This window comes from Hylaeus anthracinus, unplaced genomic scaffold, assembly GCF_026225885.1.
Source record: "Hylaeus anthracinus isolate JK02 unplaced genomic scaffold, UHH_iyHylAnth1.0_haploid 0, whole genome shotgun sequence".
NCBI classification, from domain to species: domain Eukaryota; kingdom Metazoa; phylum Arthropoda; class Insecta; order Hymenoptera; family Colletidae; genus Hylaeus; species Hylaeus anthracinus.
In genome coordinates, this window is record NW_026533254.1 from 16,083,216 (window position 1) to 16,107,150 (window position 23,935).

Below are 23,935 nucleotides of genomic sequence, written 5' to 3' on the forward strand. Positions count from 1 at the left end.
GCTCGCGAAAATTTATTGGAACAAAAGTTAATGGAGCATAATGGCAAACTCGAAGAGGATAGAATAAACTTTTAGCAAAGTTCTGCGTTCGCTACGCACGATAAACGAACGAGGAAATTAGATCGATAAAGGGCATTCGGTTAGGTATTAAATCAGTTCCACCCCATCCCTTGAGTTGTTTAAACGGTGCGTTCTCCCGGTGGAAGCTTCGACGATTTATGGAAAAGAATTAATTCTCGCTAACGGATTAAACAACTTTCCGTACCAATTTCCTAGACAGAGATTTTCCAGGCTAGAAAATATGGCGTCGTTTACACGCTTCTTTTGTTATCTGTTTGCCTTCTGTCGAAATGAAGTATATTTATTACTGTATCGTTGAAAAATTCTTTTCGTACCGGTTAGGATGCTGTGCTTTCGATTTATTTTCAGAATTGTGAAGCTATTGTCGCGCAACTTTAAACGAATACCAGCAAGACCCAAGCGAGGTCGCTTAAAAATGGTGTAGCGATCGAAATTGGAGAGGAAAATCGATACCGAATACGACCCACAAATTGAAATGGAAGAGGAGAATAGGAAGACGAAAATTGTCTGCTTCGAGAAATTTCTCGGCACAATGAAACTTGTACTTTTGCATGGGAGAGCCGAAGATAGACGTCGCGAATTGGAAAATGAAGTTATGCTGGAAACGGTCGGCGATGAATTCGTGGCATGCGCGGCAATACGAACGATGGAAACGATGATGGAAATTGGGGGACGATAAAAGGGGCGCAGTGGGTGATTCCGGAGCGTCAATTTCCTGGCGTGACACTTTAGGGTAGCGTGGTGCGAAGCGATTACGCTTTGTTGCAAATTAATTCGACTCATTCGCGTTGCGATTGTCATCCATTTTCGTCAATCGGAGATATTTCAGAAAATAATTGTCGAATATTTCTGGAATCTTTTTATTCTTAGATTTTTAATATTAAGTGTTGACGTGGAATAATATTGTTTCCTGCAGCTATAAAAATACTGTAATAGTTTGAATAGTTTTTAACTTGTCTAATATTTGAAGGTTTACCAAGTGTTGCAGTGCAATAATAACGTTCCCAGCAGCCATAAAAATATTGTAATAGTTTGAATATTTTTTAACTTGTCTAATATTTAGATTTTGAAGATTTATTAAGTGTCGCAGCGCAATGATATTACTCGCCGCAACTCGAAAAAATACTACTTGTTACTTTTGGCTCGCTAAAAGAATGTAAAAACTGAAAATTGACATTCCATTTCGCTTTGTAATAGAGCCAACGAAAGGCCAAGCGACCCCCAAAAATCGTGCCCTACACCCAAAATCTTCTCACAAATGTCTGTTATCGATTTAAAAATATAAATTCGTTTCCTTCGAATCAGTTCTAAATCGTCCTCCATTACCTCGACGTTTGCGTCCGAGACGAGGGTGCCTGAAAAGCAGAGAGCCGAGAAACACAGGCAATATCGTCTCGAGCACCCCGCGGGCCACTTACCACGTTCGTAAGTGGTCGCGGAGTGCCGGATTGAGCGCCTAGCCCACCGATCGCGATTCCGTGTCCCGGTACGTGGCTGTCGAAGGTATTGCGGTGTCTGCAGGCGCGGCACCGCGTCGCCTAAGCGTCGTCGAGCGCGGTGGTTGCGCGCGATTCGGCCACGCTCGATACCCGCTGCGGCAAAAGCGTCTGGTCCCGCTGGTAGCGGGCTCGACGGCCGTCGGTGGTGGGAGCAGCCTCTGTTTTATTTCTGTCACGCTTGTCCCTCTGCACCAGGGCCAGAAAAGACGCAATCGTGCAGAGCGCGAGCGCGGCATTCGCCGACCTCACCGTTCGTTCATCGGTTTCGCGGACTCGGGTGCTTTCACGGTTGATACCATCCGCGGACGCGATCCCTCCGAGTGTTTCCACGATGGAGGACAGCTACACGGTCCACAGACGCCGGAAGGCGGCGGCCAGGAGCCGCGAGAAGACCCCCGACCCTTCCTCGAGGAACCAACAGCTGGTGGAGACCTCGGACGACGAGGAGGTGGCCAGACGCGCCAGAATGGAGAAGATGGCGGACGACGCCGAGCGCGCCGAGCAAGAAGAGAAACGGAAGAAGGCGGAGGAGATGGTCCGCGAGGAAACGAAGAAGGAAGAGTCCCGCAAGAGGGAGGAGAAGAGGAGCACGTCGAATTTGGACGAGTCGCGGAGGACGAGCTACGACGAGAAGACCTCGCATTCCAGCAGCCCCCAAACACGTGACATCGACGCTCGCGAAGAGCCAGCGACGCCTGGCAGGAAGCCTCCGCGCACGGTAAGGAAGGAACCGAAAGCAGAGGACTCGAAGACCGGCCAAGAGCAACGACCCGCGAGCGAAGACGCGCAGCAGATCGTTCCGTCCAAGTCCAGAGAGATCGATGCGACCGCGGAGCGAACGGAGCCCAGGAAGGCGGAGAGACGGCTGAAGAAGAAGTCGAGGGAGAGGGCGGAGCGTCCCAGTCAGTCCACCGACTCCAGCGACCCGGACGAGAACCTGGAGAGACACCAGAGGAGGACCAAGTCGCCCGAAGGCAGCAAGGTTCGCGTGAAAAAGCCCCCAGCTAAAAGAGTCGACCCTGACGCTGCTAAGAAAGACGTCGAGAGACCGCCGCGGGAAAAGAGGCCGAGTAAACAGAAGCTCGAGGAGACCGACCAACCAAGGCCGGAGAGGAGACGATCCGTGAGGCTCAGTCAGACGGACGACACCGACGAGGATCCGAAAATGAAGAAAAGCGAGACGTTCCCACGACAGAACGTCGAGGAACCAGCCATGAAGAGGTCAGCTACCGAGGTAAAGAAACAGATCATTCCTCTTAGCAACGAGTCTCTCATCGAGGACTTCGCCAAGGCTCAGAGGGAGTACCTGAAAAGGGAGCAGAGCATCCTGGATCCGGACACTCCAGACGTCTACGAGGACGCCGAGGAAGAGGCTACGCTGAGGAGGAGGAAGTTCAGCGTGCTTCTCACGGAGAGCGAGCAGGAAGGAATCGAGAGGTCCATCGAGGAGGCGAAGAAGGTTCAGAAGAGATCGTGGTTCTCCTGGATGCCATTCTCCCGCAAGGAGAAGGTCGAGGAGCCACGTTCGGAACCCGAACCACTTAAACAGACGGAGCCCGAGGTCGTAGAAGTTACAGAGTCGGAGAAGGTCACCTTCGTGGACTTCTTAAGGGCTCTCAAGGACGTGGTCTCGGAGTTCAAGGCCTTCGTGGCCCAGAACCCGCGGGAAACGAGGATCATGAGGAGCCTAAGGAATCGCTGCTTGTCGGAGCTGATGCTGGTGATCATCTACTGCGGCCTGGGCGCGTTCGTCTTCAGGTTCACCGAGGGAGCCTTCGAGACTTTTTACAAATGCGGCGTGAAGAGGGTGAAGAGAGACTTTCTGGACAGCCTGTGGAATTACAGCCACAATTTGAGGGAGGACGACTGGAAGAGCATGGCGAGGAAGAAGCTGATGGAGTTCGAGGAACAGCTGCACACTGCTCACGAGGCCGGCGTGCAGACGTACAGCGGACAGAGGAGCTGGACGTTCCTGAACGCTGTCGTCTACTGCTTGACCGTAATCACGACCATCGGTGAGGGAACGCGACTGGGGGCTAACGATGTTCGAGTTTTAGAGGGTTTGGGTCGATGTAGTTGCCGTAAAAACGTTTTACGAGACCAGTATTGATTTTCCAAGAGGGAAATACAGTCGTGTCCTGATGCTGATCACGGTACAGTAGTCGTTCGCTGGCTGCGCGCGCAGCTGCGAGGGAAACCGTGGGGAAGATACTTCGAAATCGAAACGTTTGTATGGCAATCGTTTGGCCTTTGCAGGGTTGGCTTTTTAAAAATAGAATCTTATACCTGTACCTGTTGTTACCTGTTTTGGTAAATGTTATAAATGAACCTAGAAACATTCGATCAAAGTAGGAATTTATTTTACTGTACAAGTATCAGAATATGAACTTTAGTTTCAGTATTTTTTTGTATTATCGCATATTGTGTAGGATTTACTGAAAACTTCGCGTTAATGATAAGCAGGAGTTTTAATTTTCAACGAGTCTACAAAATTACCTTAATCCTTGGCCATTATGAGATTTAATTAGGGGTAGTTATATAATCACTTCAACCGGTTTAACTGCGATTAAAATTACAAATCTCGTTGAAACAAGACTCCTGGTTGGGAACATTAATTGCTGGTTATTAGCGTGATTGACGTCGAAGCCTCGTTTCGGGTAAAAATTGCTCACGCAGCTGGTCAACCCTAACCAAATTTGTTTCGATCAATGGGATGCCAGTTACGTCCCGTTATCAGGAAACCGAGGTTGCTTTGCGACAAAACAATCTCTAACATGTGCCACTAAAGCGCCTAAAATTAGACCGTACTCTGTACTTAGCGTTTGTGAATTTATTTTGAGATGCAACATCAAGATGCAACTTTTTAGTGTATGGCAGACGACCACCTCATTATTAGAGCCTTATTAGTCTAATTTATAAATGGTGAATAATTATGGTACAATTAATAATTAATAATTGTTTGACGTTATTTCAGGATACGGGCACATATCACCTAGCACAAGCACCGGAAGAGCCATCACAATCGTTTACGCCATCTTCGGTATTCCAATGTTTCTGATAATACTGGCTGATTTCGGAAAACTGTTCACGAGGGGTATAAAGTTCCTGTGGGCGTTCGTCAGGAGGCTGTACTACACAGGAAGCTGTCGAAAAGTCCGTCGAACTGTACCTGTACAGGTAAGAGGACCTCCAAATTAATTCGTAATACCCCAAATTAATCTATAAAAATTAATTGGAAAATGATTAATCGTAACCGTAGGAAGTGATGAAGGGCGTTCAACTCGTGTACGACCTAGCAACGTTCAAGAGGCCGTCGCAGATAAATCCGGAGGACATCGAAGAGATGCAAAAGCAAGCGCAATCCCAAGCGGTCCTGAACTTGGACGGAAATGTCCCCGACACGCCAGTAACGCCAGCGATGTCGACCTTCGCCATCGACGACGAGTTCAATCTGCCCATCTCTTTGGCCATCTTCATTCTCCTCAGCTACATTTTCATCGGCGCGACATTGTTCTGCTTGTCGGAGGGTTGGGGCTTCTTCGAGAGCTTCTACTTCGTCTTCATCTCCATGAGCACTATCGGTTTCGGCGATTACGTGCCAAAGGTGACCAATCGTCTTCAATCCGTGCTACACCTTTGTCTCGACTTCATTTCTGCGCTCCTTTTAGATATCAGATCGATTACACTTGAAAATGTTGTGTTCTGTCGTGCAAAAATTCATTGTGCCGATTATTGTACGCAATCGAGTCCAAGTTATGAATATAAAACATATTTTTGATGTTATCTGAAAATGAACATAAAATAACAGCTGACTCGAGACACGCGATTAGAGTTGAATTTAACGCAAAATTTTCAACAGTGTAGTCACTATCGTAGATTCAAAGCATTTTCATTTTAATTTGTTCAGCATAAAGCTCTCGAGACGCGGAACGAACGTTGGAAGAACTTTGCATTTCGTTTGCCATTAGCCTTTGCTTTAGATCCGTTCGAATACTCCCTCCTCCCACTACTCTCCCCAAAAAATCCTCGTGAGCATTATCGACGTACGATTAACTTATCTGCTTGCTTTTTTTCACGGTGGCGCTCAGATGGTAAGCTTTGAAAAACCAAACGTTCATCACAAAAATGTAAAAAATAAGACAGAAACAAATGTACATCACCGTATTACACTATTTCGTACGTGCTTTTCGCATAAGTCTCACTCAGCACAGTTGCACGTGTTTTCTTAGCGACATTTAAATCCGCGCGATGCGGATTCGCGCGTAAAATGACGCGCAAGACATTAACAGATTGATTGGTTGGTTGATCTAGCATCCCATATACATGATGTGTTCGATAATATACCTGGTGTTCGGGCTGGCGCTCACGTCCATGTGCATCAACGTCGTGCAGGTGACCACTTGAAACATTCCAAGTATCTAGAATGATTTGGTAGCGTTAGAGGTCTCATTTCTCGTGATTGATGATATGCTGCCTCAGCATAAGAGGACGTCTCATAAGTTTAATCCTCAGTGAACTTGAAATTGTTATTAATTTATTAGAACTGGTATAGAAACGAGGCCTTTTCAATTCTCGAAATCTTTATTCATTCAGTCAGATTAAGATACAACGTAAGACTTAATTCTATTCATCGTTTCCCATACTAATCGGTCTGATCGATGCACCAGGTGATGCTATCAGACTCGTTCAGACAAGCAAGCCAGAAGATAGGAGCGACGATCGGTTTCGCGATCGCTGAAGAGGATGGAACCATTAACCCAGCAGCCCCACCGCCAGTCGAGTTGGCCGACGTTCACACCAGCATAAAAGAGTCTGAGAGTGCCGAAAAGATCGCGCCTACGGCTAAGCAAGAGGACGTCGATCTATAGACGAGCCATCGAGTTTTTCGCTGATCCATCGCAACAAGAACGAACGATACGTGCGTGTTAGCCTTAAATTGTAATCGTCCGCCCCACTAAAAAGGACTCACGCGTTAAAAATGTGCTACATTCAATCGAACGAAAGTATCTACGCGCACAAAAGTGTATCGAAGTAGACTGCGAAGCATCGAGATCGGTGTTTGAATTTCGTTAGCTCTGTCGTGGCTGTTTCCCTCAAAGGAAACGGCTGTCGTGTTTTCACGCTTCTCGTGGAACATGCGGGAGTCAGTTGTTACCTCTTTGCAGCACAATGATTTGTATAATCTTGAGACTTTCTGTGAGGATAGAGAATCCACAAAAAATGAAAGTGATGATACATGTATGATACTCTTGTAAGATTGTGCAAGTGTGTAAAGCTTTGAGATTAGTTGTTTGCTGCAAAGAGTTAGAGACTCTAATGGCGAAGGATCCACCATCCACCCGTCGTTGAAATCTCAGTAGCCCACCGCTAGGTGGCACACCGTAGTCGCTACAAACGCACGTAACCACGAGCTGCTTCGTGTCTGGTATGAAACCACCTTTGAAGCGCCTCAAAGAATAAGCAGCTACAAGCAGATGATAGAAGCTTTGGGATTTCCACGGTCGTCGTTGGTATCTCAATTTGTTACATCTTGAGCATGAGCTACCTACCGTTTTGGGGCTGCGTCGCGTTAGGGGACGTGGTGCTGCGTGGCGGTTTATAATAAACAATCTACGAAACTTCAACTCACCTCAAGCTTACGCTTATATCTCGTCATAATTATTCAAACGAACGACATTGCACACGAACAATCAATTTGCACTGAGATGGGAGCTATCAAAACAAGCTCATATTTTAATGAAACGAGATAAAACTGTGAAATAGTATTATTTTGCAATTAATGGGGTGTCCTGATCTATAACTGAATAAAGACGTCATGTCTTCAAATCCTCTCATACTAGTCAAGCTGAAAGACACTTCATAATATGTAAAATGACCATTTTACGGAACTCTTCTCAGTTGAGGACAAAAAAAAAGAAAGTATCGCAGTTGCTCTTGCCAAAAACTCTCGTGGGTCAGACAAATCTCGCGATTTATTTCTCGTAGCCTAGTGTCTATCGACAATAAACCTACCAAATCTCATATTTTGTATATTTTGTAGATTATCGTGTTGCTGTCTGAGCTATCTTCTTTTTAAGTTGTTTTTATATTGAATATCGTGAAGCTTTATACAGACACCACAAGGCGGCTGTACGACTTAACCTATAAGCTTTCGATCTATAAGCTCTGTGTGAATGTTTTGTCTGCAAACGCGTGATAACACTGTTTATATAACTCTCCAGTTGCATTCGGAAAACATACATAAGAAAATGCGTATTTTCATTTCATTTCATGCGTATTTATTACCTAAAGTTACGTGACTCAGGCATCGCTAAAATTTATCGCATACTATATGGAAAATTTTATTCAAATTTCATCTTAATACACAGAGTACAGTTAGAAAATCCCATCCTTTTCCCCTACATAATGCAAGGACGAAAATAAGTATAACTGCTAAAATTCCGTACATAATTTACTATAAAATATAGTTGGAAAACTCTGTGAATAAGTCAGAAAAGTATGTTTAACGACCGAACTGGAGCGTTGAAATAAATTTCCGCTGCTGGAAAAGGAAGAAAACTTGTGCCTTTGTAAGAATGAACTGTGTTAACTACTTAAATTTTATCGGATACGATAGGGACTCCTGTATGCGGTTAAATTACAGATTAAAGAAGCAGAGGAAAAAAAACAATATGTCGTACTGTTACACTGGTTGCTAGTTGTAGCAGGATACTTTTTCCTTCTTACATTAAAAAAAGAAATGAAGCAAGTTGCTTAGTGTCTATAAAATATCTTTGCAATTTTACTACACGTTATGAATTCACATAACAACGAACGAAAGACAGGTGAAAAAAAAATCAAATCACCGGAAATGAGTACTTGTTATTATTACAATAATTATTATAATGATAGTTATAAACTTTATTTATAAATAAACGATTAAGATATTGGGATTCTTTCAATTACGATCTACCAACTTCCTTGCACACTATAGGAATCCTTGTGATTAGAATAGAAACGTTGCATACAGTTCGCTAATATTATTTGCTTTGTATGTAATTATTGCAGTGTGCTGCTACGCTTCGTATAATTAGTAATTATATAACTTCCCTCCATTTCCTTGCAAATTCCCCTTTAATTTCCCTTAATTTCCTGGTAAAGTTCCCATTATTTTCCCTTTATTTCCTACTACAATTCCCATTAATTTCCTTTCATGCGGCAACTTATGCTGGCCGATTTGTCGGTACGGTAGCCATCTCGTAGGCGCAGAACTGCCCCTAATACGCGGCAACTCGAACTGACCGTTTTGTTAGTTCGGTTTTCATCTCGAAGTTGCCGCGTATTGGATTGCACAACGACTATGTTCGATAAAATGATACGTGAAGAACTAATTGCAACTGTAATTGTATTAATTACTACTATTTCTTATTACATATCATAATCAAATAATAATTTAAGAATTTTATTATAGAAAATATATCGTTATTAATATTTTTTGTATTTGAGTTTTGTTTTGACTAGCACAGTTGGGACAGAACCACTGTTATTTGAAAGAATCGCGGGACACGTTCATGTTGGCAACATTGTCTGTCAGATGATAACAGGAAAACTCGCTTTAGATGCAAATTCAGTGTGGATCAAAATGGCCAAAGGATGACAACATACGGCTCTCAATTTAAGGAGAGAGTCGATATTTTGAAGAGAATCGAGGGAAAATGTCTCATATCCAGTATGTGGACGAACTGGTCAAAGAATACTTGCTCTTCAGAGGTTTCAGCCAAACCTTGAAAACTTTCGATAACGACTTAAAAGCTGAGAAAGAGAAAGGCTTCAGGGTAAGGATGAAAGAAAGCGCGATACAAAGAACAATATATACAAACAACAATGTTTCACGAACTTGTCTGTCAAGAAAAATATCGTTATAAGAAAATCATCTAATACTATCCCATTATCAACTTTAAAAACAATAATGTTTACATTATTTACAGCTTTGTTATTATCTCTGTTGTTACAATGAAGCCCATTTAATATTCTCTTAGTGAAAATATTTGTTTGTCTCTTATCAGGTTGACAAAATTGTTGATCAGCTGATGCAGTATGTGTACAGTTATGACTTGACATCCTTGAGGGAACTATGGGGACATTTAGACACAAGAATGTTTTCTCGATTGGAAAGTCACTTTGCTCCAGCTGTCCGTAAACTGGAGAATGCTGTTTTGAAGATGTATTTGGTAAATGCAGCCTTGAACAACAAGCAGGATCGGATTCAAGAGTTTTTCACAAAAATGACACCCGAATTGCAAGGGCATTCAGAATGGAAAGAATGGTTTGGTAGGTTGTATTGAGTAAATGTTTAGGAATTAATACATATTAACATTGTATTTCCTGTGTTACAGCATTGCCATTTGTTAAAAATCCTGAAGACAATCCAGCATACTCTGTACACTTTAGTAGACAGTGGCAGGACACTATGTTACTGTCTCTACACAATTTCCTTGCTACTATTTTTCAAGTAGGTGAAAGGTATTTTAGACTCTGAGTCTCACGTTACAAACTTTATCGTTTTAATATCGTATAGAAATCTCGATTGCCAGTTGTGATTGTTGCCATGAAACTATGGCAAAAAACTGTTGAATAATTTAATTATTAATATTGTAATGTTACAGTGCATGCCACTACCAACACTGCTCACGATAGACGAGGATACAAACAAGTTAAAACGATTGCAAGAAGAAAACGAAGTGCTGAGACAGCGTTTAAGCGACTCCATTAAAATAGATAATGTAATGGATGTAAATCCAGGACCAGCTCCTCAACATCCACCGATTATGGATGATTTTTATATTATAGCACAGTAAGTATTCTATTTATTATTAGAAAAAAGTATATATTTCCATATTTGCTAACGCTCTGTTTTCACTATTTCAACAGAGAATCTCCCTTATTAGAAAACCCCAAAACCCTAAGGAACCTTATAAGAAATATAGGCGGTGGTTCTAGTCCAATTTTAAACAGAAAGTCCGCAACAAACGTAAAAAAAATCGCAGAACCTGAAATGGCGTCATCTTCGAAGAGAACGAACACGAAAGGAAAATTAAGTTCCATCAGTAAGTCCGAAACTGTTAGCAAAAGAAGCATTAGCTGTGATTCAAGATTAACTAGCTCTAGGAAAAGGGATTCGTCTATCGACGCGGTGGCTGAACGCAAAGCCAAAGATAAGATCGATTCCACTTACATTCTCCTCAGCCAGGTGAAAGAATATTTAATTGCATAGCGGATGTTTTACATATTTCACGTAACAAGAAACAATTTGTAGGAAGAGTACACGGAGCATAAAACATCGATAATACAATGTAAAAGTAATGCAAGCGGTTCGTACGTCGCTACAGGCGATGCAGATGGCATCATCAAAGTGTGGACTCCGATACCATCGCCAAAGTAATTATTTCAAATATTTATATCATAATACACACGTTTGTTTAATACAGTTTGCGTTAATCTAATTGTCTTATGTTGAATAGGACTGTTACTACATACAACTCTGCCACAGCAAACTCAAACAAAGCCATAACAGCATTAGATTGGATATCGAAAAATGAACGTTATTTTTTGCACGGTGACAACAATGGCTTGATTCAGTTACACGATACCCGCGATTGTAAAACTCTGTGGGATATTCAACACGAAAATTCTCGTATCATTACTTTGCTCTGTAACCCTGCAGAATCCACGTTCGTGTGTTCCGTATCAGACTCGAACGAAGGGAGACTGCTATTGTACGATATAAAAACGAGAAAATTGGAAAGAACATTGCCAATGGAGCAAAACGTAACTGCTCTGTGTTCCGCTTTTAATCACAATGGACAACTGCTTATTACCGGATTAAGTAATGGGAATATTTTAATACATGACTTGAGACGGAACGAAATTATTGATAATATCAGTTGTCACTCGAGTCCAGTGATCGATATAGAACTTATCAATGATTACACGAACATTTGCACGCAAAGCGAAGACGGGAAACTGTGTCAGAGGAGTTTGAATCATTCTGGGAAGATTTTATGGGAAACAAAGATTAAAGTGGAGAAAAATACTGTCCATGGAAAATTGTTCACTTTCGACCAAAGCGGCAATTACATGCTGCTCTGTACACAAACTGGAGGAAACATATACAAAGTACGTATGCAGAACTTTCTTAAGAGCTAGTCATTTTTAAAATAACATCGAAATTTTACTTAGATGCCACCTGGCACGCAGGCGAAAGTCTTAGAATTAGGAGGACACAAAGGTACGCTGTGTTGCGACTGGTCTACTGCCAATCAATCTGGGACTTGTATAACGGGTGGCGCTGAAGGGAAAGTACGAGTATCCACGTTGCTTTCACCATGATACAGGAGTAAAATTAGTATCTGCGTGAATTCATAAAACGACGATACAGTTCATAAGATTAGCTCAAATTTGTAGATACTAAATAACTTAGCATATTTTACTTTAAGAAAGGGTTTTAGAGTCGTACTAAACGAAGGGATCTTACGATACTCCATGAAAGTGATACGTTCGTAATATCGTTAAATTAAGGGGAGGATCCGAGTATTTTATGAAAAGTACAATGAATATAAACGTATCATTATAACAAAGCCAATTGTATTATAATCTTATCTTATAAATTCGAATCAGGGACTATGAATTGTAAAATACACGGAAAATACTGTAACTGTACTTGTATAAAAAAAAAAAAGGGATACACACGATATCTATAAATGTCACGGTATGAACAGATCACATGACTGGAAAATTTTGTAAAAAAATAAAATTATACTAATTTGTGTAGTAGTGGTCATGCGTAAACCTAAGATTAGAAACCTAAGTTATACTTGTAAGAGGTACATGAACATGTCAATAAACATTGGTCAATTTTAAAATATCCGCTAAATATTTTTAGCGTAAAATACTGGTAAAACATTACAGATTTGATCTTCTTGGTAGGAGGTAATAAAATATATGTATATGTCTTGTTTGTGTTACGAAATTAATTCTTCTAGAAGTTAACAGCAAAGGAGCTTTAAATGTGGTTTTCTCAGCGACCAACGATTGAATGGCCCAGTCATATCTAATTGCGGAGACCAGTACCGCCTGAGAGCTTCGATTATTTCTGCAGGTGTTATCGGTTTTGTTACAGCAACCTAACGAACAAAATAAACATAAGTGTTCCTCTACTTTTCTATTTAAAATACTTTAACTTATTTTTCTAGCGCTAAAAAAATAATACAAACCTTGCCGTGATAATATGGTTTATAAGTACACGGATTTACGTAACTAAGTCTGAGTCGATCTATAGAATCTCCGTAGATCTTATTTTGGTCTTGTCTGACTAACAACGCTAAATCTACAATTTGCGCTACCACTTCGTATGCTAAATATCCTAAAATTGTATACCCTTGTTTCGATATTGTTACATCGCCTGAAAGATTTGGAAAATCGTATTAATATTCAAAACTGTAACTATAAAGTAATAGCTTATTATTGTAATACTTACTGTCTGGTAAGAGCCAGTCGCTGAATTTGTGTCGATTTTTGTTCGCGAAAGATGCATTACGTGCTTTACTAAATTTTAAGTATCTGGCTTCGTCCATGGAACGCGTCATGATTTCAGCACGGATGCATCTCTGTTGCTTGACTTCATCCACAGTGGATGTATCTTCGAGAAGTTCGCCGGTATTGTCAATCTGGCTGAGAAACGAATGATATGGTCCTTTATGTTTGGCTCCTTCTAGATGTTCATTGTTCATAATATCCTCGGGTAGATCGCTTTCTATTGCTCTGTGCAAGGAGGACTTATACTCTTTCAATTCTGTAAAACAAAGGAGGTATAGAATATTAATGAAGCTTTGTGTTTGTAGGATTTTAATATGTGTACTGTTTACTTGCCTATATATCTCAGCACCCGCTGTAACTTTACTTTATCCTTGCGCAATAAAAAGATTAAGTCTTCTGCATTAATACAGGAGCCCTTCTTTGAATTCTCACGTCTATAAGAAACTTCGCATGCCTTCTTCACGATTGTTCTCATTTGCTGTAAAACAACTTCTTCCACAATTTTTGCAGATTCGATTAACGGATCGCTACTGTCCCCGAATCCATGCATCATTTGACGAATTTCTGTAAACAATCACATTTACATTGTACATATTTATATTTATACGAAATAGAATTTTAATTTTTCTAATGGTTTTTAGTCAATTAATCAATGATTGAAGGGCTTACAGTATTGCAAAATTTATTGTTAAAGTTTAATGTTGTAAATACCTGTAGTGTAATTCATAGATTCGCTTCGAGCAAATTGAGAATCATTCGTCGACTTTGAAAATGATGATTCGGTCATTGTTGAGAGAACTAGTTATTTAACCTTGCTTTAAAATAATAGGATAAACACATCGGAAAACATTCCACAAACAAACAATGACAGGTGACGAGTGTCAAACGTGTGCAATTCTTCAGGTTAAGGTGTTACACATGTCATATAATAAATGTCATTGATCATTACATTCAGTTTAATCAAATACAAGATGTTGCAAAAGATCTTGTCTATTTTAATAGCACTGCATATTTTGTATAAACAATAAAAGGAGTTTATAAGGGAAGCTATGTGTTTGACTCTTACAACAAAAGATTATTCGTTTGTTTTGGAATACCTCTCAAGGTATTTCCTCTATCGGGAAAACGCCCAAGTTTGTCCTCGAATAGTTCTCACTGTCAACGCTAGATGGCGCCATTCTTTACTTTTATAAAATAAATAAAGCGTTATATATCCAAAAACAAACAACAGAACAAGCATTGCAAAATTAAAATACGGATGAGAATCATTTTTCAACCCTTAATTCTTTATTTTTTTAATAAATGAAACAAATGGCGCCATCTACCGTTGGCAGTAGGTTGGGTTTTTGGAATCCAACGTAAAATAAAAAATGTTTTCATACATTCAAATATTAATTTCTCAATTGAACAACCGACATAATGACAACAATAGCAGATTCTCCTTTAAGTTTCCTTAAATGTAATGGAGTAATTCCATTTTTAACTTGTAATAAATAGCTTCCAAGTATGATCCTGATTTTTCTGTTTCGTTTTTTAGCGTTAACGTCCTGCTTATCCAACACAATCGATGTCCATTCTATTATTTAAATAATGTCAATAAATGTATAAATAAACAGTAACACATCGTTTCAATCTGAAGTTATCTAATACCAGCTCTAATACCTCGAGAATCGTGTTATAAAAAAGAGGGAAAAATGGCGGATAACGATGTAAATGGTGATTCCGATGAAGTTCAGCAAGAGAAATCACAGAAAAAGGCAGCGAAATATGACAGCGGTGCTGCTGATTTAGAAAAAGTCACAGATTACGCAGAGGAAAGAGAAATATCTTCGTCTGACGGATTCTCATGCGTGAGTGTTTTATGCTATTCGATACTCCACGTGTTTACAATTGTCAATAACAACATTCAATTTAATTTTATTCAAAATATATATTCATACTTTAAAATTTTACTATATATATTTCTTAATTTCTTCTATACGCGATTTAATATTCACGTTATACTTACCAAAAAGAACTTACAACTTGTAAAACGTAACCTCCAAACGGTGTACACAGTTGTGTACAAACTATACGATTTATTTATTACAATAAATTCATTTATTTTAGGCGTTGAGCATAATTGGCGATCGGAGGAATAAGGAGGCCGCGGAAAAGAAAGCACGAGAAAAGGAATTGCAAAAAGTTCCTATTAATAAACAAGATGTTGATCTCATTGTAAGTCAGAGTATGATTACTGTTAGTTATTCTTATGTAAACAAAACTCATTACTTTCTACAAGTTTTACACTCTGGTAAGAGATTATTAGATTATCTATTTTCTTTTTAGATGAAAGAAATGGAAATAAGTCGAAGTGTAGCGGAACAAACACTCAGGGAACACAGAGGGGACGTTGTTGAAGCATTAATTACATTAACGAATTAACTGTACAGCATGAACTCTAAACACTTACCAAAATCTCAATTATATTGTACATTATACGGTCTTAGGAATTGTTGACTTTGGGTTATTAATATTTATTCATATATATTACAAAATATATTCTAAGTGATTCTGTATGTCTTTTGTTATTCTACCTGTTGATGCAAATACCTAACGGTTCTTTAACGAAAATGGTTTTTTATGTAACAAGGAATTGAGGGATATTTAAAATACAACGTAAACGTATTAAACACTGATTATCCATGTTATCAGGAAGTTTCCTTGAGATAAGATTGTAATCATACGTGTAAGAGCATTGAACGTTTCACTTTAAACCAATATGTTTATCTGTTTGCGAGGATTGATCTTCACGCACGAATTATTGACTTCGCGTCCGTTGTGCTCGAGTGATAGTACCGTGGTATTATCAATGTTCTTTTACATCACCTCGTCAATTTTTGTATGTAACAAATCCGTGTTGTGCAATTATTTATCATGATCACAGTGAGTGCAATAATTACTTCAGGTAAAATATGACAACTCTTACCTTGTTGTACATTCTTAGTGTTTGTGACACGCTAAACACAATGTTCTTTATATTTACAGAACTGAATACTTCATTGCTTCAGAATTCAAACGATTATCAACACAATGAGACTGAAATTTATGTTATAGATCCATCTAGAACTGAGAAATATAGTAAGATCAAACCATTACATTTACTTCTCTAACTACCAACAATTTTTCATGTACAAAAAAGGTCAAATTTTTCTTTTGTAGTGACAAGAGATTACTCGATGTCGATTGCACAAACGATTATATTTTTCTTATTTGTGTGCGGTATTTTTTTTGCAATTGTAATGTACTGCAAAGTATGCAGCAGGTAAGCGTTTCATCCGTGACTGATTGTTCTTTCAAATGAAAAAGAAAACAAGATATGCGGCTACTAATTTTACGAAGTAATGTAAATATCGTTAAACAGTATTTGCAGGGCATCTGAGTTAAGTTATAACGAGCATAGCGTATGCCAAAGTACACGCACCTGTGCGAATGTAGACTATGATTCGATGCGATGCTTCACGATTGTAGAATCAAGTGAATTAAGGGATACACCACCATCGTACAACGAAGCTTGCAGTGTTCCTCCTCTTTATGGACTGTCTTCTAACAGAGTACGTTGAATTTCTACCTTCAAGTAATTAAAATTACGAATAACGTACATTGAGCGTTATTCGTATTATCTTTTATTGTCCTACCAGCTGGTGACAGATAAATCTGTATCGTAAAATATGTCATGTGGCGTGTGGCCTCAGTTTTACGAATATAATAAATAAACAATAAACTTGTAATACGCTTTTATGTGAAAAAAAAATTGCAATATCAATTATACTCCACGTGAAACGAATAGAAGCTTATTCGAATAATCGTTCAATTGGATAAACATTTCGGGTGAATCACGATTTTTATCTGTTGTTTATTGTTCGAATAAAATGCCTATCTTTGTATAGATTTCTATTGTTTGAACAGAATGCGATTGGTTAAGCACAGTATCCCTTCCCTTTAATTGTCATATAGCATAGCTATATGGAATTGTTTTACCGATAAGAATATATAACACAAGAGAAAAAGTCATGTTTTCTCTAAAAATAGCTGAAAAAACTTGGTATAACTGTATAGATATTTTTTCAGATAGTTGTCCCTGAAGCTCCACCAGTATATTCAGAAACTCCAAAACCAGAGGACAGAGTATGTCAACCAACTAATCCAGGCTTTTCAGTTGCGCATCATGTTTGATATGTTGTAATTACTGAGTGATATTGTATAAATAAATTTAATTTTAATATTAGCCAAATGAACTATTGTTTCTTTACCTCGATTAAAGGAATTTTAAAGTTTGCCTTGAGGTAGAAGATTTTAACGATTGATACTAAGTGTAGGAAGCTTCTTCAAGGGTTAAAGGACACGCTGATACATCAGTGCGATAACCTAATGTTGTAGCTACCCCTGAATGAAGTTAGATGGAGGTAGGTTTGGATTATGATAAAGTTAAGTCTACACTGATACATCGACATATCAAGAGCCCTGAAGAAACTAGTAGAGACTTGAAATATCTTAGTCGTATGTTTTTTTTTTTTTTATTTTTAATCAGGGATAATGAAAATCACGTAAAAGTTCTCATGATTATATAATGAAAATGTCATTTATTTGATGTGGTGCAATGACTTAAAGTAAATGGAAAAATGAACGTTTGTATGAGCTGGGTTCGATGAACAGCAGCCGTGTACTTCGAGAAGCTACCACTGCTGAACTATTCGTTACAAAAAGCTTTCGAGTTTAAATGCAATATACAACGGAAGTGTGTATCAGACAGCAACGCAGTAGTAGCTAGCGCGACACGAACATGCTGATTTTCATGATGAGGTAACACTTGTCTTACTTGTACTTAGTTTATCAAATTATCCAGTCATACGCTCATGCAAATTGGTTCAAAGAATTGCATCTAATATTTTTTCGAACTGTCGTACAGATTAATATTAGTTTCGACTTTTTTTCTTTTTTTTTTTTTAGGAAAAAGACATTCAACATTACGAGTTTCATGAGATATTCGCCGCACAGTCCCAAAGATAGAATGGGTAGAATGGACGTAGATTTTCTTTTCTTTTTTTTTTGTTTCTTCATCTGTTCAAATTTTAAAATCTGAGCGAGCACGGCCAAAATCTGTTCCTTAAATCGCTTACATTTATTTTTTGCTATTTATTTTCCCCCACGTATTCTATCGTTTCGATTAAGCTCTAACGATCTATGACTGAAATAAACATCGTGTAAAAAACGGTGGAAAATCGTTCCCTAACTATGTTTCTCATAGGATCCATTTTTTTGTTGTTGTTTCCTTTATCACTTAATCTCGATAGAAACACATTCGCGCCGTGGTAACGACGAAATGCACGTAACATGTCGAGATCAGTGGGACACAAATACGTTCTAATCGTATTAATTTGTCTGTTATTACATATTACATTTACTTAAAGCATTGCTAGTGTTTCAAGGAACATGAGTTTAGCACAGTCTGTAAAATAGAATAAATTATAGTTGGTTATTGTACCCTTCATAAAAGTATGGTTCCATTCGGTTCAGTTCTTATAAAATACAGTAGATATGTACAGTAAAAATCTTAAAATCGAAAGGGACGCTAGATTTGGGACTGTCCGGATTAGCGACCGTTTCTTAAAAGATAAATTCACTGGCTGCCAGGATCGTCAGAAGTTCTAGAAAGGTTGTGATACAATTGCGGTAATTACAGTGGTCTTATCACAGAACATGTATGGCATTAAATCGTCAATATCATTACTCCTGTAATGGTATGGTATTTCTCATATTTAAAACATTCGGTAAAGCTAGGTCGCAGGATCAGGAAGCCAGTACAGTACTAAATGATGATTATTGTTTGCCTTCTTGGTTGCCCATAATTCAGATCATTGACCACACGAATTCGCAATTCATTAATTAATTACATAAAAAACGATTAATATTTTTTCGTTCTATATAATTGACTAACTTTTATTTATACAACTTCTTAGATTCATCCATCATCTCTCGTTTTTTTTTTTTTTGTTTGTTCTCATTTTCGTGATTCGCCCCATTATTTTCTTTCTAATAACGTGCCATCGACTCATTTAATGCGGCTCTCGTAACATCTCTAATTAATACATGTATCCTGCGCACAAGTACGATAGACATTTCAATAATAATCAACATAAAATTCGATAAATTATGGACAACCCTAAATTTAATACAATAATAATAATATAATAATAATAATAATAATAATAATAATTCGAATCTATCACTTCTTCTACTATGCAATACTCGAGAAAACAAAACAAACTGTGCCTAGTGATAAAGGGGGGGGGGGAGAGAAAAAGGCCGCATTAGAGGGAGGGGGACGTAGGGCGGTATCTGCAGACAAAAAATATACAAAAATACGGGGCACAGATTGCGTAGCATTAATAGTAATCATAGTAGTAGTCGTACATGTTGAGAGAAAGAGATCATAAAAAACACTAACTAGAATCATTTTCTCCATTCCGGAAGAGTTTGACGTTCATCATTTCCTTGTTTTTATATAACTAAAAATCACTATCGGTAGTAAACATAGTATCTAACTTTTCTCTTGCTCGTTGCACAACGAACAAGCGTGGGACATCGTTTGATCCGTTTCATTTTTTTTTTTTCTTTTTCGACAAAGGAACAAAATGTTTTAATCGTCTGGCCGACGTCTATCACAACTTCCTTCGTGCATTGTGTCTCTCTCTGTGTGTTTATGTACGTGTATATCTGTGTGTATGCGCTTCGTGTACGTGTAATATGTATGTTGTAGCAATTTCAGCGAGTTTCAATCTCGCCTTGGTCCACTGGCTGCTTTTATATCTTTCAATACGGATGGTTTAGCGATTCCAGATTATCCTCTTGTGGTAGAAACGAAAGCAAATCCATGAGTGACCCTAACGATGCGCATTGACAAATCGCTGACAATTCAGTGGCATTGTAGAATGAAAACACACGCACAATGCAAAAAGAGTACCATGTCGTGTCCCGTTGTCCAAACCCTGGTTCCAACAATTCATTATCATTATCATCTTAATTTTTCCCCTCACACCCGTCGTGTTCCCCACTACGTTCTGTGATAGACACTTCTCCTCCAATGTCGACGACTCACTGAATTACAAGAGAATCTCTCTCCCTGAGCACAATCTATGCTTTCTTCTTGCTCCGAACTGGCCGAACCGGTTGCCCTTCCCCGTGAACCACTAACACCAGCATGAAAACCATGAGATAGTCCCTTCGACGCAGTTCCTTTCGAGTGGACCAGAGGATGGCGCACTAGGAAACATTTATTTAGAACACTACTCGTATCACTGTACACAAAAAGTCATGAGGGATGCAAAATAGGCGGGGGCGATGTGGAGGTCGTGCCCGGAGTTAACGGTGACTGTTTTCAGCTCTGTTTCACTCGTTTCCTGGGCGGTCCGATAGGTGGTATCTGTTGGGTGGCCAATGCTCGAAACGCTTCCGCTATGAGATGCGGATGAGAGTTCACCATCGACTTGAAACCTGCCGTGTCCATCACGTCTGTCGCGTGTCTGAAACAAAAAAAAAAAAAAAAACGTGCAACTTCAAAATACAATTCTTCCAGTGGTTTTTCGTTCGAACCCCACACAGAGACACAGAGAATCAAATTTAGCGGTTCTATTTGTTTCATCAGTAATTTTCTATTAAAAATTAGGTTGCGTCCTTTGGATGACGGTCTATAAAAGGGTTAAGTGTAATATTTCAATTATTGGTAGAATAATCACTGATAAAGCAAACGAAGGCATTACATTTTATTCGTATTTGTCGAATTACGACATCAAATTTTATACCACAATGAACAAAATTATTTTCCGCTCGAGTTCGAACATTTTCTAGGCTATCCGCGTCCCTCCGTCTCCAAAACGAAAACTTACGTATTAATGAAGTCTATGGCTTGCGCCTTGAGTTGATCAGCGCTATGAAGATCAGCAAGAATGAGGATATCGGCTGCGTTCTCGATGGCTAAACTCGTGCACAGTGCTTCCTCGCACATTACCTTCAGCCTCTCTAACGCGTATTTATCCGCCGCCGCCAGCAAATCGTCCGCCATTTTTTCCAGATTCGCCGCCTTTCCCGTGTAAATGAATCGCAGCATTTCCCTTAAAACCTCGTGGTCCACGTCGGTGATGTCCACGCGGTTCTGTTTCCTCTCCTCCATCTCGTGCTCGAACATCGCCGAGAAGACCGGACTTCGTGCTGGATAACGAAATCAAACGGTCAGTCACTTTGTGAATATTTGAGGTATTTGAGGTTTCGTAGTGCGATCGAAAAGGAAGAAAACGATTATTTGTATTTAAGGAGAGTATGGCTCGTGGTCATCTTTTTATAGTTGTCTTATTCAATTATCTCGAAAACTAACAGTTGTAGGTAAGAAGTACACTCTACGTTATCGACTTATATTTAAACAAAGAATCGCTTCTGTTTCGGTCGCATCACGATTTACGTTTGATTCGCGAACTTACCCGCAAGTATGGCTTTGTGCGCCTGAAATTCCCTCCCGCAGACCGTTAGCGTGACGTCGCTGAATTTTTGGTTTTCGAATAGTAACCCCAGGTCGTCGGGCAGCCGGCATTCCGGGACTTTGAATTGTATAGTGTTGCTCTGTCCAGAAATGTTCACGCTGTCCGCCACCACGCTGACCTGAAACGTTTCCAAGCGTTATAAATCTCGTCCAGGTACCGGCTAGCAAAGACGAGTATTAAACAATTAACATACAAAGGTATATACCTCACAGAATATCGTGAGTTTATCGTCGGGCAGGAGTCCGTTCGCCTCGTCCAAGAGGAAGTCTCTCCTGATGAACTTCTTGAAGCCCCAATCTTTACCTTGGACGAACCTGTAAGCACGTTGGCTCTCTGCAAGCAGAAAATTCAGACGCTTTATTACCCATGACCGACACGGAAACGCTTTTACCCCCGTGCAATGCCCGGGCGCGCAAGCACTCGATTTTAACGGTTTAATCTATCAACGCTGCTTCCTATCCCTTTTGAATCTTTCGAGGAAATTCTAAGGCGTGGAACAAAAAATATACGAGCGTAGGAGTTTGTTTTTAGTTAAATTTGTTAGGTCGAGTAAATTGCTTTCTAAAATTTTCAAAGCCCTCTCTTCTCTCTTTGTAATGGATACGAAATTTCTATTATTTTAAAAATGTTATTGTATATATAACTAATAGATTGTATATATAAGAAATAGATATTTATGTGATTATCAGCACAATGGTCAACGAGAATCTTGAAAATAGATTGTATGGTTACGGTTAATGTTAAACTTACCCATTGCTTTGGTTTCTTCTCTTTTGGCATTAAGAATAGAAAATTTGAACTTTGCTCTGACTTCTGATTTGTTGCACGAAACGAGAAGGAGATACAGAGACAGGTAGTCTTTGCTCTCCTCGTCCAGACCCTTAGGATTCACTCTTAGGCACCTAGAACCAATTACCGGTAATGTGAATTTCATGTCGGTCCGCGAGGACCGCGCTTCGAGATCCACGTACATCGTTTACTCTCCCGGTTCTTTTATTACTTTACTGCTCGCAAGAAGGTGTATAACGAAGTTTCGTATCACGGAACAGTGTATCAATATTAAATCACCTCCTCATTATTAAACGAGCATTTGATACTTGAATTAATTCTAGATAGGAAAAGAAAAATAACGCAAAACTATTTTTCTGCAATTTTTTTTATACAAAAAAAAAAATATACTACGTGTAAATATTGTGTTAAAAGTAGTTTAAAAAAAAAAAAATGTCGAATAGTTGTATCGAGGCAATATTTTTACCGTAGGAATAATTCAATAGAATGTTAATACAAATGAAATTAATTAATTGTGAGTTTAAACGTGAAAAATAGTTTATAAAATTCGTATGCAATGCAAAGATTCGCGAGCGAGGATTCTAATGAATTCGTGAAAGGTACTCTCGTCCCTTCAACGCGATTAGGTTCGCTGACAAACGGGTTTAATCAACCGGATCTTACCATTTTAATTTATCGTTGGCCCCTGCTGAGAAAGTGGACGACTTTAACACTTCTCCCATTTCCTCCCGGCAAAAGCTGAAGTTATTTATCGTCCACATGTAGCTGAACTTAACCACCTTCACCTGTGCACATAAGACCTTCAAATGCAACACCACGTCAGAGTGTGTCCCGTGGAAATTAGCTTAATTTATCTACACGCTAAGGGCTACGCGAAACGTTTATTCGGCGGGAACGGTTATCAGAGAAATTTCCTCCTGGTGGCATCCGGTCTCGAATATTTCAACACGTCGATACTCGACAATCCAACAAATAAAAACCTATAACTCGTAGTTTCACGAAAGAGATTATTATCAAACGCTCGAGGATTATACGTTGACGACAAACGAATTCTATGTTTGGCAAAAAGTATATCGCAGATTTTACGCATTTACGATGGAAATTAATTAGCTGTATGCGTCTACTCGAAACGAGTTAGTAATATTATTTTATTAATTAATGGATGTGTACTCTCCGTATGCTTTTCACATTAACGTAAGTCGTAAATGCATATCCTGAAAGATATTTTAAAACCTGTTGGATAAAATTAAACATGGCGCGCAGATCCACAGATAGGTATACAGGGTGTCCCAAAAGTCGGGGAGGAGCCGGAAACGGGGGGTAGCTGAGACGATTCTGAACAACAATTTCCTTTGCAAAAATGTCGGATGGCGCTTCGTTAAGGAGATATTAAGCGAAAACCCCGACCAATCAGAGCGC

The 23,935-nt window shown here is 39.3% G+C and overlaps 6 protein-coding genes across 7 annotated transcripts; 4 read left to right on the top strand and 2 right to left on the bottom strand.

The window, feature by feature from the left end:
• The first annotated feature begins 1,609 nt into the window (after nt 1-1,609).
• LOC128890630 (uncharacterized) lies at nt 1,610-8,524 on the top strand. Of its 2 annotated transcripts, XM_054149287.1 has the most exons (5): nt 1,615-3,595; nt 4,555-4,757; nt 4,840-5,184; nt 5,892-5,972; nt 6,248-8,524. In XM_054149287.1, the coding sequence occupies exons 1-5, from the start codon at nt 1,912-1,914 to the stop codon at nt 6,446-6,448; spliced, it is 2,514 nt and encodes an 837-aa protein (XP_054005262.1). In that variant the 5' UTR covers nt 1,615-1,911; the 3' UTR covers nt 6,449-8,524. The 2 variants fall into 2 exon arrangements, with proteins under 2 accessions (XP_054005267.1, XP_054005262.1); XM_054149292.1 differs by lacking the exon at nt 6,248-8,524 and having other exon boundaries at nt 1,610-3,595; nt 5,669-5,949.
• Nucleotides 8,525-9,174: 650 nt separating this feature from the next.
• Nucleotides 9,175-11,954, top strand: LOC128890691 (WD repeat-containing protein 91). Its single transcript, XM_054149403.1, has 8 exons — nt 9,175-9,394; nt 9,626-9,890; nt 9,956-10,071; nt 10,226-10,413; nt 10,491-10,809; nt 10,876-10,997; nt 11,081-11,735; nt 11,799-11,954. The coding sequence occupies exons 1-8, from the start codon at nt 9,275-9,277 to the stop codon at nt 11,946-11,948; spliced, it is 1,935 nt and encodes a 644-aa protein (XP_054005378.1). The 5' UTR covers nt 9,175-9,274; the 3' UTR covers nt 11,949-11,954.
• Nucleotides 11,916-14,264, bottom strand: LOC128890815 (transcription initiation protein SPT3 homolog). Its single transcript, XM_054149707.1, has 5 exons — nt 13,866-14,264; nt 13,488-13,718; nt 13,096-13,410; nt 12,833-13,020; nt 11,916-12,742 (listed from the first exon to the last, which is right to left on the bottom strand). Exons 1-5 carry the CDS (start codon nt 13,939-13,941, stop codon nt 12,605-12,607), a joined length of 948 nt encoding a protein of 315 aa, XP_054005682.1. The 5' UTR covers nt 13,942-14,264; the 3' UTR covers nt 11,916-12,604.
• A 419-nt stretch (nt 14,265-14,683) lies between these two features.
• Nucleotides 14,684-15,712, top strand: LOC128890947 (huntingtin-interacting protein K). Its single transcript, XM_054149993.1, has 3 exons — nt 14,684-15,004; nt 15,264-15,371; nt 15,483-15,712. The coding sequence occupies exons 1-3, from the start codon at nt 14,849-14,851 to the stop codon at nt 15,576-15,578; spliced, it is 360 nt and encodes a 119-aa protein (XP_054005968.1). The 5' UTR covers nt 14,684-14,848; the 3' UTR covers nt 15,579-15,712.
• A 152-nt stretch (nt 15,713-15,864) lies between these two features.
• Nucleotides 15,865-17,421, top strand: LOC128890925 (uncharacterized). Its single transcript, XM_054149943.1, has 5 exons — nt 15,865-16,101; nt 16,182-16,274; nt 16,356-16,458; nt 16,558-16,747; nt 17,265-17,421. The coding sequence occupies exons 1-5, from the start codon at nt 16,071-16,073 to the stop codon at nt 17,367-17,369; spliced, it is 522 nt and encodes a 173-aa protein (XP_054005918.1). The 5' UTR covers nt 15,865-16,070; the 3' UTR covers nt 17,370-17,421.
• A 335-nt stretch (nt 17,422-17,756) lies between these two features.
• Nucleotides 17,757-23,443, bottom strand: LOC128893983 (protein roadkill). Its single transcript, XM_054155343.1, has 7 exons — nt 23,413-23,443; nt 23,180-23,360; nt 22,478-22,629; nt 21,933-22,060; nt 21,668-21,845; nt 21,080-21,401; nt 17,757-20,716 (listed from the first exon to the last, which is right to left on the bottom strand). Exons 1-7 carry the CDS (start codon nt 23,441-23,443, stop codon nt 20,572-20,574), a joined length of 1,137 nt encoding a protein of 378 aa, XP_054011318.1. The 3' UTR covers nt 17,757-20,571.
• Between the last annotated feature and the right edge of the window lie 492 nt (nt 23,444-23,935).

What these genes read in the sequence shown, in the direction of transcription:
- LOC128890630 (XM_054149287.1), top strand. Translation starts at nt 1,912, where the DNA reads ATGGAGGACAGCTACACGGTCCACAGACGCCGGAAGGCGGCGGCCAGG. An exon ending in TCGGCGATTACGTGCCAAAG is followed by an intron (nt 5,185 to 5,891) that starts GTGACCAATCGT and finishes TGGTTGATCTAG; the next exon opens with CATCCCATATACATGATGTG. An exon ending in TGTGCATCAACGTCGTGCAG is followed by an intron (nt 5,973 to 6,247) that starts GTGACCACTTGA and finishes TCGATGCACCAG; the next exon opens with GTGATGCTATCAGACTCGTT.
- LOC128890691 (XM_054149403.1), top strand. Translation starts at nt 9,275, where the DNA reads ATGTCTCATATCCAGTATGTGGACGAACTGGTCAAAGAATACTTGCTC. An exon ending in CTTACATTCTCCTCAGCCAG is followed by an intron (nt 10,810 to 10,875) that starts GTGAAAGAATAT and finishes AACAATTTGTAG; the next exon opens with GAAGAGTACACGGAGCATAA. An exon ending in CTGGAGGAAACATATACAAA is followed by an intron (nt 11,736 to 11,798) that starts GTACGTATGCAG and finishes AATTTTACTTAG; the next exon opens with ATGCCACCTGGCACGCAGGC.
- LOC128890815 (XM_054149707.1), bottom strand. Translation starts at nt 13,941, where the DNA reads ATGACCGAATCATCATTTTCAAAGTCGACGAATGATTCTCAATTTGCT. An exon ending in GCGGGTGCTGAGATATATAG is followed by an intron (nt 13,411 to 13,487) that starts GCAAGTAAACAG and finishes TTTGTTTTACAG; the next exon opens with AATTGAAAGAGTATAAGTCC. An exon ending in AACCATATTATCACGGCAAG is followed by an intron (nt 12,743 to 12,832) that starts GTTTGTATTATT and finishes TTTGTTCGTTAG; the next exon opens with GTTGCTGTAACAAAACCGAT.
- LOC128890947 (XM_054149993.1), top strand. Translation starts at nt 14,849, where the DNA reads ATGGCGGATAACGATGTAAATGGTGATTCCGATGAAGTTCAGCAAGAG. An exon ending in CGTCTGACGGATTCTCATGC is followed by an intron (nt 15,005 to 15,263) that starts GTGAGTGTTTTA and finishes CATTTATTTTAG; the next exon opens with GCGTTGAGCATAATTGGCGA. An exon ending in AACAAGATGTTGATCTCATT is followed by an intron (nt 15,372 to 15,482) that starts GTAAGTCAGAGT and finishes TTTTCTTTTTAG; the next exon opens with ATGAAAGAAATGGAAATAAG.
- LOC128890925 (XM_054149943.1), top strand. Translation starts at nt 16,071, where the DNA reads ATGATCACAGTGAGTGCAATAATTACTTCAG. An exon ending in TACTGCAAAGTATGCAGCAG is followed by an intron (nt 16,459 to 16,557) that starts GTAAGCGTTTCA and finishes ATCGTTAAACAG; the next exon opens with TATTTGCAGGGCATCTGAGT. An exon ending in ATGGACTGTCTTCTAACAGA is followed by an intron (nt 16,748 to 17,264) that starts GTACGTTGAATT and finishes ATATTTTTTCAG; the next exon opens with ATAGTTGTCCCTGAAGCTCC.
- LOC128893983 (XM_054155343.1), bottom strand. Translation starts at nt 23,443, where the DNA reads ATGCCACCAGGAGGAAATTTCTCTGATAACC. An exon ending in GCCAACGATAAATTAAAATG is followed by an intron (nt 22,630 to 23,179) that starts GTAAGATCCGGT and finishes AATTGGTTCTAG; the next exon opens with GTGCCTAAGAGTGAATCCTA. An exon ending in GCACAAAGCCATACTTGCGG is followed by an intron (nt 21,402 to 21,667) that starts GTAAGTTCGCGA and finishes TTCGTTATCCAG; the next exon opens with CACGAAGTCCGGTCTTCTCG.